This window comes from Cornus florida, unplaced genomic scaffold, assembly GCF_030987335.1.
Source record: "Cornus florida cultivar Cherokee Brave unplaced genomic scaffold, ASM3098733v1 CherokeeBrave_3.0.0_Hap2_Chr06, whole genome shotgun sequence".
Classification (NCBI taxonomy): Eukaryota; Viridiplantae; Streptophyta; class Magnoliopsida; order Cornales; family Cornaceae; genus Cornus; species Cornus florida.
Genome location: NW_026775576.1, coordinates 55,037,321 through 55,050,928, shown reverse-complemented (window position 1 = coordinate 55,050,928; position 13,608 = coordinate 55,037,321). Strand labels below are relative to the sequence as shown.

General features: G+C 33.8%; 1 protein-coding gene across 1 annotated transcript; it reads left to right on the top strand.

Moving 5' to 3' along the window:
- The first annotated feature begins 6,538 nt into the window (after positions 1-6,538).
- On the top strand, positions 6,539-7,769 carry LOC132314122 (protein FAR-RED IMPAIRED RESPONSE 1-like). Its single transcript, XM_059813022.1, has 4 exons — positions 6,539-6,625; positions 6,749-7,405; positions 7,505-7,570; positions 7,641-7,769. The coding sequence occupies exons 1-4, from the start codon at positions 6,539-6,541 to the stop codon at positions 7,767-7,769; spliced, it is 939 nt and encodes a 312-aa protein (XP_059669005.1).
- The last annotated feature ends 5,839 nt before the right edge of the window (positions 7,770-13,608 follow it).

Here is a 13,608-nt window from a genome sequence, read left to right as displayed (position 1 = left end):
AAAGATCAAGACATATGTCCAGCGTTATTGAAGTCCTTTATCCTTTTTTTGTTCTTTTTTTTATAAAAAAAAAATTATTTATCTATGGGCATATATGTAATTTTATCTCATCGTTTAACATCGTATTAGTCTCCTTTTAGCCAAAAGATGGTGATTTGCAACTAAATTTGAATATTGGAGGTGTTTGTGGTCCCCAAAAAAAAAGTAAAATGGTATCATGAACCAATTGAAACTAAGGGGTTTAGTACACAAAGGTCATTTTTTAATATTATTTCTTTTAATAATACACATGTCAAAATCTTATTGTGCCACATACCCTAACTGAAAAAAGAGTTATGGGCAAGTTGCCCAGAAGCATTTTCAAAAAAATATTGGGTTAATTTCACTCACCCCCCTCAGGTTTGGCCAATTTTCACCCTCAAATATCTTTCGAAAATAACTATCACTCACATTGCGAACTTTTGTTCCATTTTTCACTCACACCCCAACCATTACTTGAACTATTATAACACGATGTAAAATGACTTAAATACCCTTTACTTTTGTCACAACAACACTTTAACCTAAAAATTATATTAAATGACTAAAATATCCCTAACAGTTTTGTAAATTTACATATATATATATATATATATGTGTGTGTGTGTGTATATATAAACATATATATACACACACATACATATATATTGTAGTACACACCACCACTAACACTGGCGCAGGAGACGGCGGCGGGGCAGGCGTAGGAGACGATGGTAGCAAGCAACCCATCATGGTGACGAGATCCCGAGCGGCGACGACGAGGATGATTGAGCAGTACCTGAAAGAGCGCTGCTGCTGGGAGTTGGAATTCGGCCAATTTTGCCCTCAAATCAAAAGATGATGATGGAAGAGAAGACGTCGAAAGTGATGTAAAGGACTCCGGCGGCATCGACAATGACGGTCCAGGTCTTGCATTTTTGTCTCTATCTCTCTCTAAAATTTTCCCTATCTGGAAATTTCGGTTGTGGTGATGGCTGATTCGTTATTAGATTTGGGGATTTCGTGGTGATGGTTGATTCGTTCTTAGTTCTGTCTACAAATTTTGATTTGGTTATGATTCGTTCTTAGATTTGGGGATTTCGTGCTTTTGCCTCTTACGATTTTGGGATTTCGTGGTTGTGGTGATGTTGACGATTTAGGGTTCCGGTGATTATGAGAGGTGAGTTACTGCGGTGAAGGGGTGGAGATGGTTGTTTTGTATGGTGTTGTGAGCAGTGGTGGAGGTATCGATTGTGGGTGGTGGTGGTGGAGGTGCCGATTGTGGGTGGTGGCACAAGGTTAGAGAGAGATGAGAGGACAGGTGGTGGGCGGCGGCCATGGTGGTCACGGTGAGGGTGATGGATGTTATGGTGGTGGTGGTGGTTGGTGAGTGTAGGGGTGTAATGGTCATTTAAGCAACATGATATTTTGGACTAAATGGGATTAAAAAATTATGGGCAAAATTATCTTTTCTCATGTATTTAACGGAGCCTTTAACAGAAAAATAGAAATTGACCTAAGTAATAGTTATTTTCGAAAGATGTTTGGGAGGTGAAAATTGTCCAAACCTGAGGAGGTGTGAGTGAAATTAACCCTTTTTTTTAATAGATGCACCATTAATTTTTTTTTTCTCCCTAGAAATAAGACTTAACAACATTATGCCAAATGAGTTAACTTCCAAAAAAAACATTATGCCAAATGAGTTATGTTTATTAATTTTAATCTTATATTAAGAGGGCACTATTTTTAAAAACTTATTTTAAGTGACATTCATGATTATAACATCATTTTTGAAACAATTGAATTGATAATTCAAGGGATTCTACTGTTTGTGCCAAAAATTGGAAGTAGAGGGAGGTTTTGTATAATTTGCCCTTAGAATAATTTAGAATTTAATTATAAAGGAAATATTTCATTTACCGTTTTATCTTTTCTCATTAGAATTGAAATCTTATCTTCCACGAGAAAAGGCAAATTAAAAAATTGATTAAAAAAAAAAACTCATCAGATTACACAAATTTGAGACAGTGTATTTGGGATTCAAATCATATGAAATATAATTCCAATTTAAATTTATAATGCCGAGTTGGAAATAATGGATTCTGTGTTTTGAAATTAAAGTTTAAGAAATTTAGTTCAAATTACGTACTCCTATTTTAGGAATTCAAATTCCACCAAATTTAAATTTATAATGCTGAATTGGAACGAATGGATTCTGTGTTTTGAAATTAAATTTTTAAAAATTTAGTTCAAATTACATACTCCTTATTAAGTTGCAGATTTTGTGTTTTGAAATTAAATTTTAAAAAAATTAGTTTAAATTGCATACTTCTATTTTAGAAAGAGCAATGATAGGGGAACCGAAAGATATCCCCCGAAAAAACGACCGAATCTTTCGTGGCAAAGCCATGTTAGATTCTCACCCCTCTTACATAATGGAGTAAAAGAATCCATCACGTGCAGATAAAAGAAATAAAAAATAAAAAAGAAGAAGGGAGGGAAGGTGATTGTATATCGCGGGAAACTCAAGAGTCCCCAAAATTATAAAGAGCTCATGTTTAGAGAAAAACTCTACAAATCTTACATGTAATTCAGACCCTAAACAAGATTGAAGGTATGATTTACAATTTTTTCCAATCTATTTTTTGTATTTTGATTTAGTCTTATTATTCGTATTATTTTAATATGTCGATGAAAAAACAAAAGAAGAGTTGGGAAGATATTTTCTGTATTTTGATTTAGTCTTATTATTCGTATTCTTTTAATATGTTGATGAGAAAACAAGAGAAGAGTTGGGAAGAACATGGATTGTTCCACTTATATTTATCCTTTATGGACTTATCTTTATCTTGTTATATATGTAGTATAGTTTAAATTTTACACTGATACATCAAATTAAATCACTATTATACCTTACACTTTGCTGGAAGAATTCTTGCAAGAGTAACAATCTCCTACGCTTAAATTTTATGAACGAAACAGGTGAAAGAAACAGTCCAAATGAACTAAAACTACGTACCATAGACACTTTGTCAAACAAAAGTAATTATTTTGAATGTAATTTATTGGCTTACAAAGAGGATTGTAGATCCAATCTACAACAATTGCTAGCAAAACTCTGACCCTAAAGAATTATCTTATTTCTCCTAAATTATTTAGGGATTGTTTGGTTGTTTATGATTATTGCATTGTTATATTATGTTAAAATAGCATTTGAACGTACAACTTGTAGTGTGATATGTATAGATTTATTAAATTTGTTTAATGAGATTAGGTTATGAAGGATAAGTTTTAATTAAACAAATGTTGAGAAAAATAAAAAACACAATAAGACTCAATAGATTCTCTGATTAAAAAAAGAAAAAAAGAGGAAACATTACTATTTTTTTAATCTTGACTTAGAACAATGGGCGATATGAATCTAACACGACCAATGGATGTTTGTCCTTTTCTTGTCCCTTTTTATTTTTTGTTTTTTGTCAGTATTGTAATTATATGAATGTATGGTTTGGGAAATATTCATCGCCAAACTAAAAATATGTCCCTAAGTTAGAGGAAATGGAAACCAAAACTTGCATATAAAAGGACTTGAATGTTGCTAGTTCAATTCAGATTATTAGGTGTTTGGCATAAGCCTAATTTTTGTGATTTATTTTTGTTGGTACACATGTTAATCTTGGTCCTCTTTTTGAACAATATAATGATACTATTATAGTTAATTTCTCAAAAACTGTGTCACATTTATGTGAAACATTGTTAATGCTTCAAAACCATGTTAATGAATTATATTATTGATGGCTAGTGCAGGGCATTGCTCTTTCGCATTGTATGCAGTTATTTAGGTGATCAATTATTTCTTTGATTTTCATAAGAAATGGAGAACAATTCTCATGTGGCAATGCCATATGAAGAAGATGCATATATGCCTTGCAATTTGGAGAGTCCTAATAATGATAAAGTGAATGATCAAAAGTTGGAAAAGCAAATAGTTGATGATGAAGTGGAAATTCCCAAATAGGGATGACTTTTGAGTCTGAGGAAGAGGTTCGTAATTATTTTAAGAAGTATGCAAAGCATTAGGGTTTTGGTGTAACAAAGAAAAGTGCAAAAAATAGAAGTGATGGAAAGTCAAGTTACTTTTTATTTGTTTGTTCACGGAATGGTAACACAATATCAAAGGTAAAGGACCCTTTTCATCCAAGGCCTTCAAGTAAGACAAACTATAAGGCCAAAATCAATGTTATAGTTAAAGATGACGGAAGGTTCATCATTAGTGGTGTCTATCTGGATCATAATCATGCATTAAGTCCAGGAAAGGCTCAACATTATAGATGTAACAAAGTATTAGATTCTCATGTAAAAAAAAAAAAAATTGGAGTTGAATGATTTAGCAGGCATAACTCTAACTAAAAATTACCATTCACTTGTTGTTGAAGGTGGTGGGTATGAGAACTTACCATTTGGTGAGAGGGAGTGTAGGAACTACATTGCAAAAGCAAGACAGTCGAGACTTGGCATTGGAGATGCGGAGGCCCTTCTTAACTATTTTTGTCACATGCAAAATAGGAATCCAAACTTCTTTTACATGATTGATACGGATGAGGAAGGGCGCTTAAGGAATGTTTTTTGGGCTGATGCTAGATGTCGAGCCATATATGAATCTTTTGGAGATGTTATTAGTTTTGATACAACTTACTTGACAAATAAATATGACATGCCTTTTGCTCCTTTTATTTGGGTGAATCATCATGGGCAATCTATTTTATTTGGTTGTGGCTTGCTATCTAATGAGGATGCTGATACTTATATTTGGTTGTTTGAGTCTTAGTTGACATGTATGTCAAGTCGTGCTCCAAAAGCTATTATCACCATCAGTGCAAAGCTATTCAAGCAGCTGTTGCAAAGGTGTTTCCAAAATCTTCTCATCGATTGTGCCTTTGGCATATAATGCAAAAGATTCCAATGAAGTTGGGTGGACTTAGGGGCGGAGCTAGGATTCCAAAGTGGGGCAGGCTAAAGATAAAAAAAATTACCTATAGAGCTGGAGCAGGAAAAAGAAAAAAAAAAAAAAAAAAATTATTGAGGTCTGTATATTGTCAAAGAAATGAGAAACTTGTATTGAAATTTTATTTCAACTCACTCTAACTCACACACATACAAAACAAACAAATGTATGCAAATCTATCATACTTTTATATTATTTTCTCATAATTTGTCTCTATTCACAGAACTCATTGTTTTTCATTGTTGGGCTGTGTTTCTGTTTAATACCACCATTAATAAACATTCACCTTATGGCTTTGTGATCTTCTATAATCATCTATGTTGTGTTTGGGTGCACCAAACAAGGCTTTGAAATTGGAATTGTAACAAAAAAAAAAAAATTTATTATTATTTTTTCCTGTGTTAATTTCGGTGGACCTCTTGGTCTATGGGTTTGTGTATTAAATTATTAATCTCAATTAATCATCATCAATTTGGCTTAGGGTTTTTGGTTTCAAACTTTCATTGCATAGAATCTGAATTTCTCTCTCTATTATTTTGCTTTCATCTATATATATATATATATATATATGAAAGTATTTGAGTGGTTAGAACATTATTTTATTATAACTACACAATCTACACACAACATAGCACACGAGAGTCGAGACCCAATTCCAATTTCCAAACTATCTCATGTATAAAAGCCTAAGTTTCAATTCTGCCAAAAAATAAAAAAATCCCAAATTTAAAGTAACTGAAACCCTAGATTAAAGTATGCAAATCTATATATATATTAATATATATCTATTTTTATATTTGAAAGATAGATTTAATATGCACAATTTGTCAATTTCATATACAAATAACAAATTCATATATATATAAAATATATAGATGTATCTACAATCTAAATTTGAGCACTTACAAGATGATTTTCGGATTTTTCCATTTCAATCTGACTCTTCAAGTCTTCAATCCTCTGGTCCAATTCCGAAGCTCAAGTGGGTGATTCATGGGATTTAGGGTTTCAGTATTCAAACCCTTGTATATAGTTGTATGATTTGTTTCAGTTCACAGTTCGTGTATTCTGTATACATTCGTGTATGCGCTGAATAGTTACTTAGGTTGATATATAAGCTTCTGTTTGTTGAATTGTTGGGCTAGTGCCTAGTGGGCTGGGCCATTTATCATGGATTAGGAAAGTTGGGCTGGGCTATAGCTGCTAGGTAATAGTACTAGTAAATTTTTTTTTTTTTTTTGGACCTGGGCTACAGCCCAGGTTAGCCCACAGGTGGCTTCGCCCTTTGGTGGACTTGCCCAATATAAAGAAATGAAGAGCATCTTAAAAAGTATTGTGTATGAATCGATGAATTGTGATGAGTTTGAAAGGAGTTGGATGAAATTGATTGAAGAATACAAGCTTCAAAATAATGAATGGTTGAAGTCATTATATAAAGATCGTCATCGTTGGGTTCTAGTATATGTGAGATGCACCTTTTGGGCTGGAATGTCAACTACCCAATGAAGTGAAAGCATGAATGCTTTCTTTGATGGGTATGTTCACTCAAAGACATCCTTGAAGCAATTTGTTGAACAATATGATAATGCCTTAAAGAGCAAGGTTGAAAAAGAAAATAAAGCAGATTTTGCTTCTTTCAGTTCTGCCATTCCAATGATAACTGAGTTCTACATTGAGAAATAATTCCAAGATGTTTACACCCATGCTATTTTCAAACTTGTTCAGGATGAATTGAAGGGATTGGTTTATTGCAATACATCTCTTATTAAGAGAGAAAAGTATACTTCTACATTTGAAGTCAGAGAACAAAAATTTGGAACAGGTGGTGTTTTTTGGAAAGAGGTAACTTATGAGGTTTTCTACAACGCAATTGAATGTGAAGTACGATGCTTATGCCATTTGTTTGAGTTTCGAGGGATTCTATGTAGGCATGCGATCTCTGTGATAATGCAAGAAAAGGTATACGAGGTTCCATCTCATTACATACTAGAGCGTTGGCGAAAGGACATCAAGCGTGGATATACTTTTGTCAAAAAAAATTATGATGATTTCAGTAATAGTGAACAAAGGCAGCGAAATAATATTTTAAGGCCACTGTTATATGAATTGCAAGAGCTTGGAGTAGAGTCAGATGAGAAATGTGAGTTTTTATTGAAGCAATTAAAGGAGACAAAGAAAAAGCTCCTTAGCTTTGACTCAGGTTGCTTCAATAGTCAAGAAAGTGTTATATGTCAACCTGCAAATGAGTGTAGTAGTATGATTCATGAACTATCAGGTTCTCAGAAGAAAGTACTTACTCCTATAAAAGCAAAAACTAAAGGTCGTCCTCCTTCAAAGAGGATACAATCTGTCATTGAAAAAACGGTTAAAAAGGGAAAAAAGGTATGTACTTATTATTTTTTTGTAATATACCACCTTCATTAATTTTGTTGTTTTTTCATTAATCAATATTTAGTTTCTATTTGTATAATTTGTTTACAGGCCCTTAAAGGAAAACAAAAAGGGCAACTTGATCAAAATGATTTGCAAGTGCAAAAAAGGAGAAAGGTAGTATAAGATTATTAAAAAGTTATTGTCACGTAAATTAATGTGCAATCCACAAATATTTCACTTGCAGGCTCTACAAAGCATTCCAAGTGTTGTAAATGATGTTGTTCCACCAACCATAAGTCCTACCGCTTCAAAATTTCTTGATAAGATGGCAACCCAAGAAATTCACGCTGTAATTGAATTGCTCATATCCTAATAATTTTAGATTTTATACATGTATACATCTAAATCGAGGAAATGAAAGTTTGTATTTTATTTATTAAGATTTACCTTTTTTTATTAAATAGATTAATCCATCTCATCATTGGAATGAAATGTTAATGATTTCTCCAACCTTTCAGAGCAGTCATTTGAGGTAATTGAACTTGTATCACCCTTTAATGACCTTTCAACATTGTACATTTTAGTGTGGATGATTTTTATTTTTTATTTTTCAATGTACTAGATACATCCAGCCCATTACATGCATATGAGCAATTCACCTTTGCAGAATCTTAGCTTTGGGCAACTTCTACAGGTTTTTTTAATGTACCTGTTAATTACATGTATGCTTATTCATGCATTTTTTTTTTTTTTTTTTTAAAAAAAAATTATACACCATCCATTGTGCTTTACAGAATGGAGAAAGATTTGGGTTCAATAGCTCAACTTATGGTTGCTCTTTTACTGGAGAAGTTAATATGGACCCAATGGTTTAGTTTTAAAGGTATAATTTTATGAAAAGCTTTAGTTATGAATAAAAAGTAGGTACTTATCAAATGCATTTTAACTTATTAAAACTACTTTGTTGTCAATGCTTTTGCAGGTTCTCATACCTTCACAATTTCATGCTTTTGGATATATTTTTTGAAGTGCTTCCAAGGACATCCATTTTGATACAAAAATTTGGAGAAATTGATACCCCACAAGTTGTTTTTCCTCTCCTTTTTATCCCTTTTGTTTTCTTCTGTACTACATTGTGGTGGCAAATGTATTTTTTTTTAAGTTACTTTTTTTAATCTTTTGAGTCGCTTTTAATATAATTGAGATTTTGTAATGCAAGAGTTGGTGGCTAAATATTTGAGCCATTTGGATATTCTGTTCTCCAAAAGAGTCTTTGTTATATTATTTATTTGGTGAAGCTTTGATTTCCAACTTGACACCATAATAGGAGGTCAGAATCTATCCTGACAATTGGCTTTTAGTTCAGCAAGCTCAAACCAATCTGTTTGGTTGTTTTTGTCATAGGAAGCAGAAAGATGGAAACTTAGTAAACAATTGATGATTCAAACTGGTTGCCTACAACATTTTATGCACAACTTAATTTGAACCATTGAAGCCTTCTATACATAAGTGATGGTAGTTTGAATATATTACACTTTGGTTAGCAGCTCCTCCCTGTAAAGGAGAAAATTCCATTATAATATAGAAATTTCAGTGAAAATCTTTGCCGGATCAGAAAACATAGGTTTAAGCATAGTTTTTAATAAAGTGACATTGTTCAAATTTCAATATAATGAACTTGAAAACGAAGATTAGGCAATGAGCTTATCAGGTTCGGAACTCGGATATATTCCGAACCAATGTATGATTCAACTAGAGCAAATTTATCCCCAAACTTCTAATATACCAAAACAAAAAAAGGATCTTGATGTTGTAGTAGATCTCTGAAAAAAAAAAAAAAAAATCTTGTAGCAGATGGTGGAGGAAGCTCTATCTCAAGAGTAAATCAGTCTCTCTCCGAAACGATTGTTTTTTATGACGCACCGAACTATCATCCTAACATAGGCGATCAGATCCATTGCCATGAACTCTCAACCCTATAAGCTTTAGAGGATGAATTACCCAACGATTTATTGTCTATGCTGGAAAGGATGCAATTACCTAACGATTTTACTGGCCAAAGACTCCGCAATCAGGATTCAAAAGAAATTCGATTAAGGGCCTCTCTTCAATTGATCGCGGAACATCTTCTCTTAGAAAACCCAGTGAACATTAATTACAAAAAGAGTTCCGGCAGGCACGGGAGGATCAGAGAAGGGCCGCCATCCAGCGGTCATCACTACTAAACCGCCTTCATCGTATTCTTCTCAAACAATTTTTCTTTTTCAATTTATTTTTTGGGGTGAGGTAAGCAGGTGGCTATTTTACTCACGTGCAAAATCGACATAGCAAATGAGGTTGTGTGGATTAGTTCAGGAGCTACACTAGGTGAACTTTTCTATAAAATTACTGAGAAGAGCAGAGTTCATGGCTTCCCATCTGGTGTTTGTCAAACAGTGGGTGTTGGGCATGGGAATCTGATGAGAAAGTATGGACTCTCGATTGATAATGTCGTTGACGCAATTGTTGTTGACGTGAATGGCAGAGTTTTGAACAGAGAATCAATGGGTGAAGATCAGTTTTGGGCTATTAGAGGTGGAGGCGCTACTTTTGAAGGCAGAGCCAACCTTTTCAAAGCTTGGAATAGCGAACTTTTAAATAAAGAAAATCTTGAAAAGAGCAACAGGTTTTATAGAATCTGATATGGATTTGCCACGAAAGATTCGGTCGATTTTTCGGGGGTATGCTTATTCATGCATTCGTTCTTAGTTTTGTCTACAAATTTCGATTTGGTTATGATTCGTTCTTAGATTTTGGGATTTCGTGCTTTTGCCTCTTTATGATTTTGGGATTTCGTGGTTGTGGTGATGTTGACGATTTAGGGTTCCGGTGATTATGAGAGGTGAGTTACTGCGGTGAAGGGGTGGAGATGGTTGTTTTGTATGGTGTTGTGAGCAGTGGTGGAGGTATCGATTGTGGGTGGTGGTGGTGGAGGTGCCGATTGTGGGTGGTGGCACAAGGTTGGAGAGAGATGAGAGGACTGGTGGTGGCGGCGGCCATGGTGGTCACGGTGAGGGTGATGGATGTTGTGGTGGTGGTGGTGGTGGTTGGTGAGTGTAGGGGTATAATGGTCATTTAAGCAATATGATATTTTGGACTAAATGGGATTAAAAAATTATGGGCAAAATTATCTTTTCTCATGTATTTAACGGAGCCTTTAACAGAAAAATAGAAATTGACCTAAGTAATAGTTATTTTCGAAAGATGTTTGGGAGGTGAAAATTGGCCAAACCTGAGGAGGTGTGAGTAAAATTAACCTTTTTTTTTAATAGATGCACCATTAATTTTTTTTTCTCCCTAGAAATAAGACTTAACAACATTATGCCAAATGAGTTAACTTCCAAAAAAATAAATTATGCCAAATGAGTTATGTTTATTAATTTTAATCTTATATTAAGAGGGCACCATTTTTTAAAACTTATTTTAAGTGACATTCATGATTATAACATCATTTTTGAAACAATTGAATTGATAATTCAAGGGATTCTACTGTTTGTGCCAAAAATTGGAAGTAGAGGGAGGTTTTGTATAATTTGCCCTTAGAATAATTTAGAATTTAATTATAAAGAAAATATTTCATTTACCGTTTTATCTTTTCTCAATAGAATTGAAATCTTATCTTCCACGAGAAAAGGCAAATTAAAAAATTTACAAACTAATAAATTGATTAAAAAAAAAAAAAAAAACCTCATCAGATTACACAAATTTGAGACAGTATATTTGGGATTCAAATCATATGAAATATAATTCCAATTTAAATTTATAATGCCGAGTTGGAAATAATGGATACATATTCCTTCTTAATTTCTACAACGTAAACCCTAACTCTAACCTTGCTCTGATACCCATTGTTGGGTTTTGATAAAATAATTTACTTGTAGAAATCAGGAATACTACAATTAATTAAAGAGATAATTTAGACTCGTACCTGATTGATGCCACTTGCAAATAATCCAAATGGGGGTATTTATAGAAATAAAAATGCCTTTCCGATTGGGTGTATCTCTTTATTATTAGACACAACCATTGCAATAGGTTGCAAAGATCTAAGAAGTATAAGATACATGTTCAAAACATCAAGTATTGGATACATGTTCAAATTTAAAAACATATATATATATATATATATAGCACTTGTTGGCTTGGACGGTTGACAAGTGTAGGCTTAGGATTAAGCCTAGGAAGGAGCCATGGATTAGTGACAAGTGTAGACTTAATATCAAGCCTTGGATGATTACTTAGGATGGTGACAAGTATAGGCACCATATTTTGTCTTGCATTTATGTGTGTATGAGAGGTAGTACAAGAGCACATAGTGAGTGGAAAATCCCACCACATTTGTGTTTTGAAATTAAAGTTTAAGAAATTTAGTTCAAATTACGTACTCCTATTTTAGGAATTCAAATTCCACCAAATTTAAATTTATAATGCTGAATTGGAACAAATGGATTCTGTGTTTTGAAATTAAATTTTTAAAAATTTAGTTTCAAAACACATACTCCTTATTAAGTTGCGGATTATGTGTTTTGAAATTAAATTTTAAAAAAATTAGTTTAAATTGCATACTTCTATTTTAGAAATTCAAATTTCACCAAAAGTTTTTTTTTTTTTTGGTTGAAAAACAGAGTTTTAATATGTCGCCTATTTTTAACATTTCATCATTTAAATGATGGATTTTGGGAAGATAGAATTAGATGATGGGAATGTTTGGCTGGGGTTGTGTCTAATGGTAATAGAAGGACACTATGGTCTTTTGACCTTTTAGGCGGGCTGTATGGTCATTTAATTAAGTTTGGGTTGCTTAACGATCAAAACTAATCCCCAATTGCCTATTGGTTTGGCAGAATAGACGTAGTAGTCCACGTAAGCAACTTTTCTTTTTTGTTTCTTCGATGAAGCGGGTAAAGCTGCCAAACAACTAAAAAACAGGAAAAGAAAAGGGATTTTGCTGGACTAACTTGTGGGCTTGATTTGCTTGAAGAGGAGCAGAGATTTTGCTGTGTTAAACTGCCATAAGATTTTTTTTCTTTTCCGATCTTGATATTTCAGATCGCCGTGCGTCGGCGAGCTTGGGTTGCGATTCAAAAAAAAGAAAAATTGCAGAGATCGCGTTATCGCTGTTTGCCACCGACGGAGCCATCACGTGTTGTTGGTTGTTTTTTGTTTGGGGCTTCGCTGTTTAGTGGCCTCAGTTCTCCATATTTTTCGTCTTTGTTGTCATTCGGATCGCCTCAACAATCTCTCTCGTAACAGAGTTGTTTGCTCCAAGAGGAACAGAGTCGATTGCCAATTTTTTTTCACCAAAGACCTTCAATTTCCGGTCGCCGAGAAGTCTGCATGAACTAATAGTCCTGTTTATCCCATCGACGACCCCTCTGCTGCTGTCGCCAGTTGTCGTCGCCTGTGTCTTCGTTTGGTGACTGAAATTGTGAAGAAGATGAAGGGTGTTTGACTACACGCGCATTATTTTTGCCAGCTAGACGCCACTGATAGGAAATCAGCCAAACCGATCGACATAAATATCATTTTCCAAAAAATAATTTTGCATTGACACGCTACGTTGACTAACGAATAACATTTTGAAACCCTAAATTTCAGGTTATCAATAAGTTCAACAACCTCACCAGCTTGTTGGGAGATAGTCAGATAGATGATCACCCTATACAACGTGTGGTTAGTGGGGATGAACGCAATCCTCCAAAAATCATCTTATCTTTAACTTATGCAAATCACGAGGTATGTAAAAGTGTACGTAAAAGTTATTGCGATTCATCGAATTCAATACCTTACAACCGTCAGAATATCCTCGGCACCACACCAACCCAACGCGGGTGAAATAATCTCCATTGTTTGGGCAGATAAATATCACATTAGGTGAAATAATCTCCATTGAGTAGCTTTCCGACAAAACCTGATAGATACAGGTCTCTTTTAAACAAAGGTTATTATGGACATGTCCAAATTAGTAGCAATAGTAAAGAGAAAGAAACCAATACATGTTGAAAATACATTGTGAAACTAGTGGTCAGAGGGTAGAATAACCATTCAAAAGTTAAGTCTATTTTGTATTGTTAACCTAGGTCAATTGAACAAGGTCAGTGTATTTATGCTCTAAAATGAAAACTAGCATAATAAAACTTACCAATCAATGACGTATTCCAGAAACAAATGAA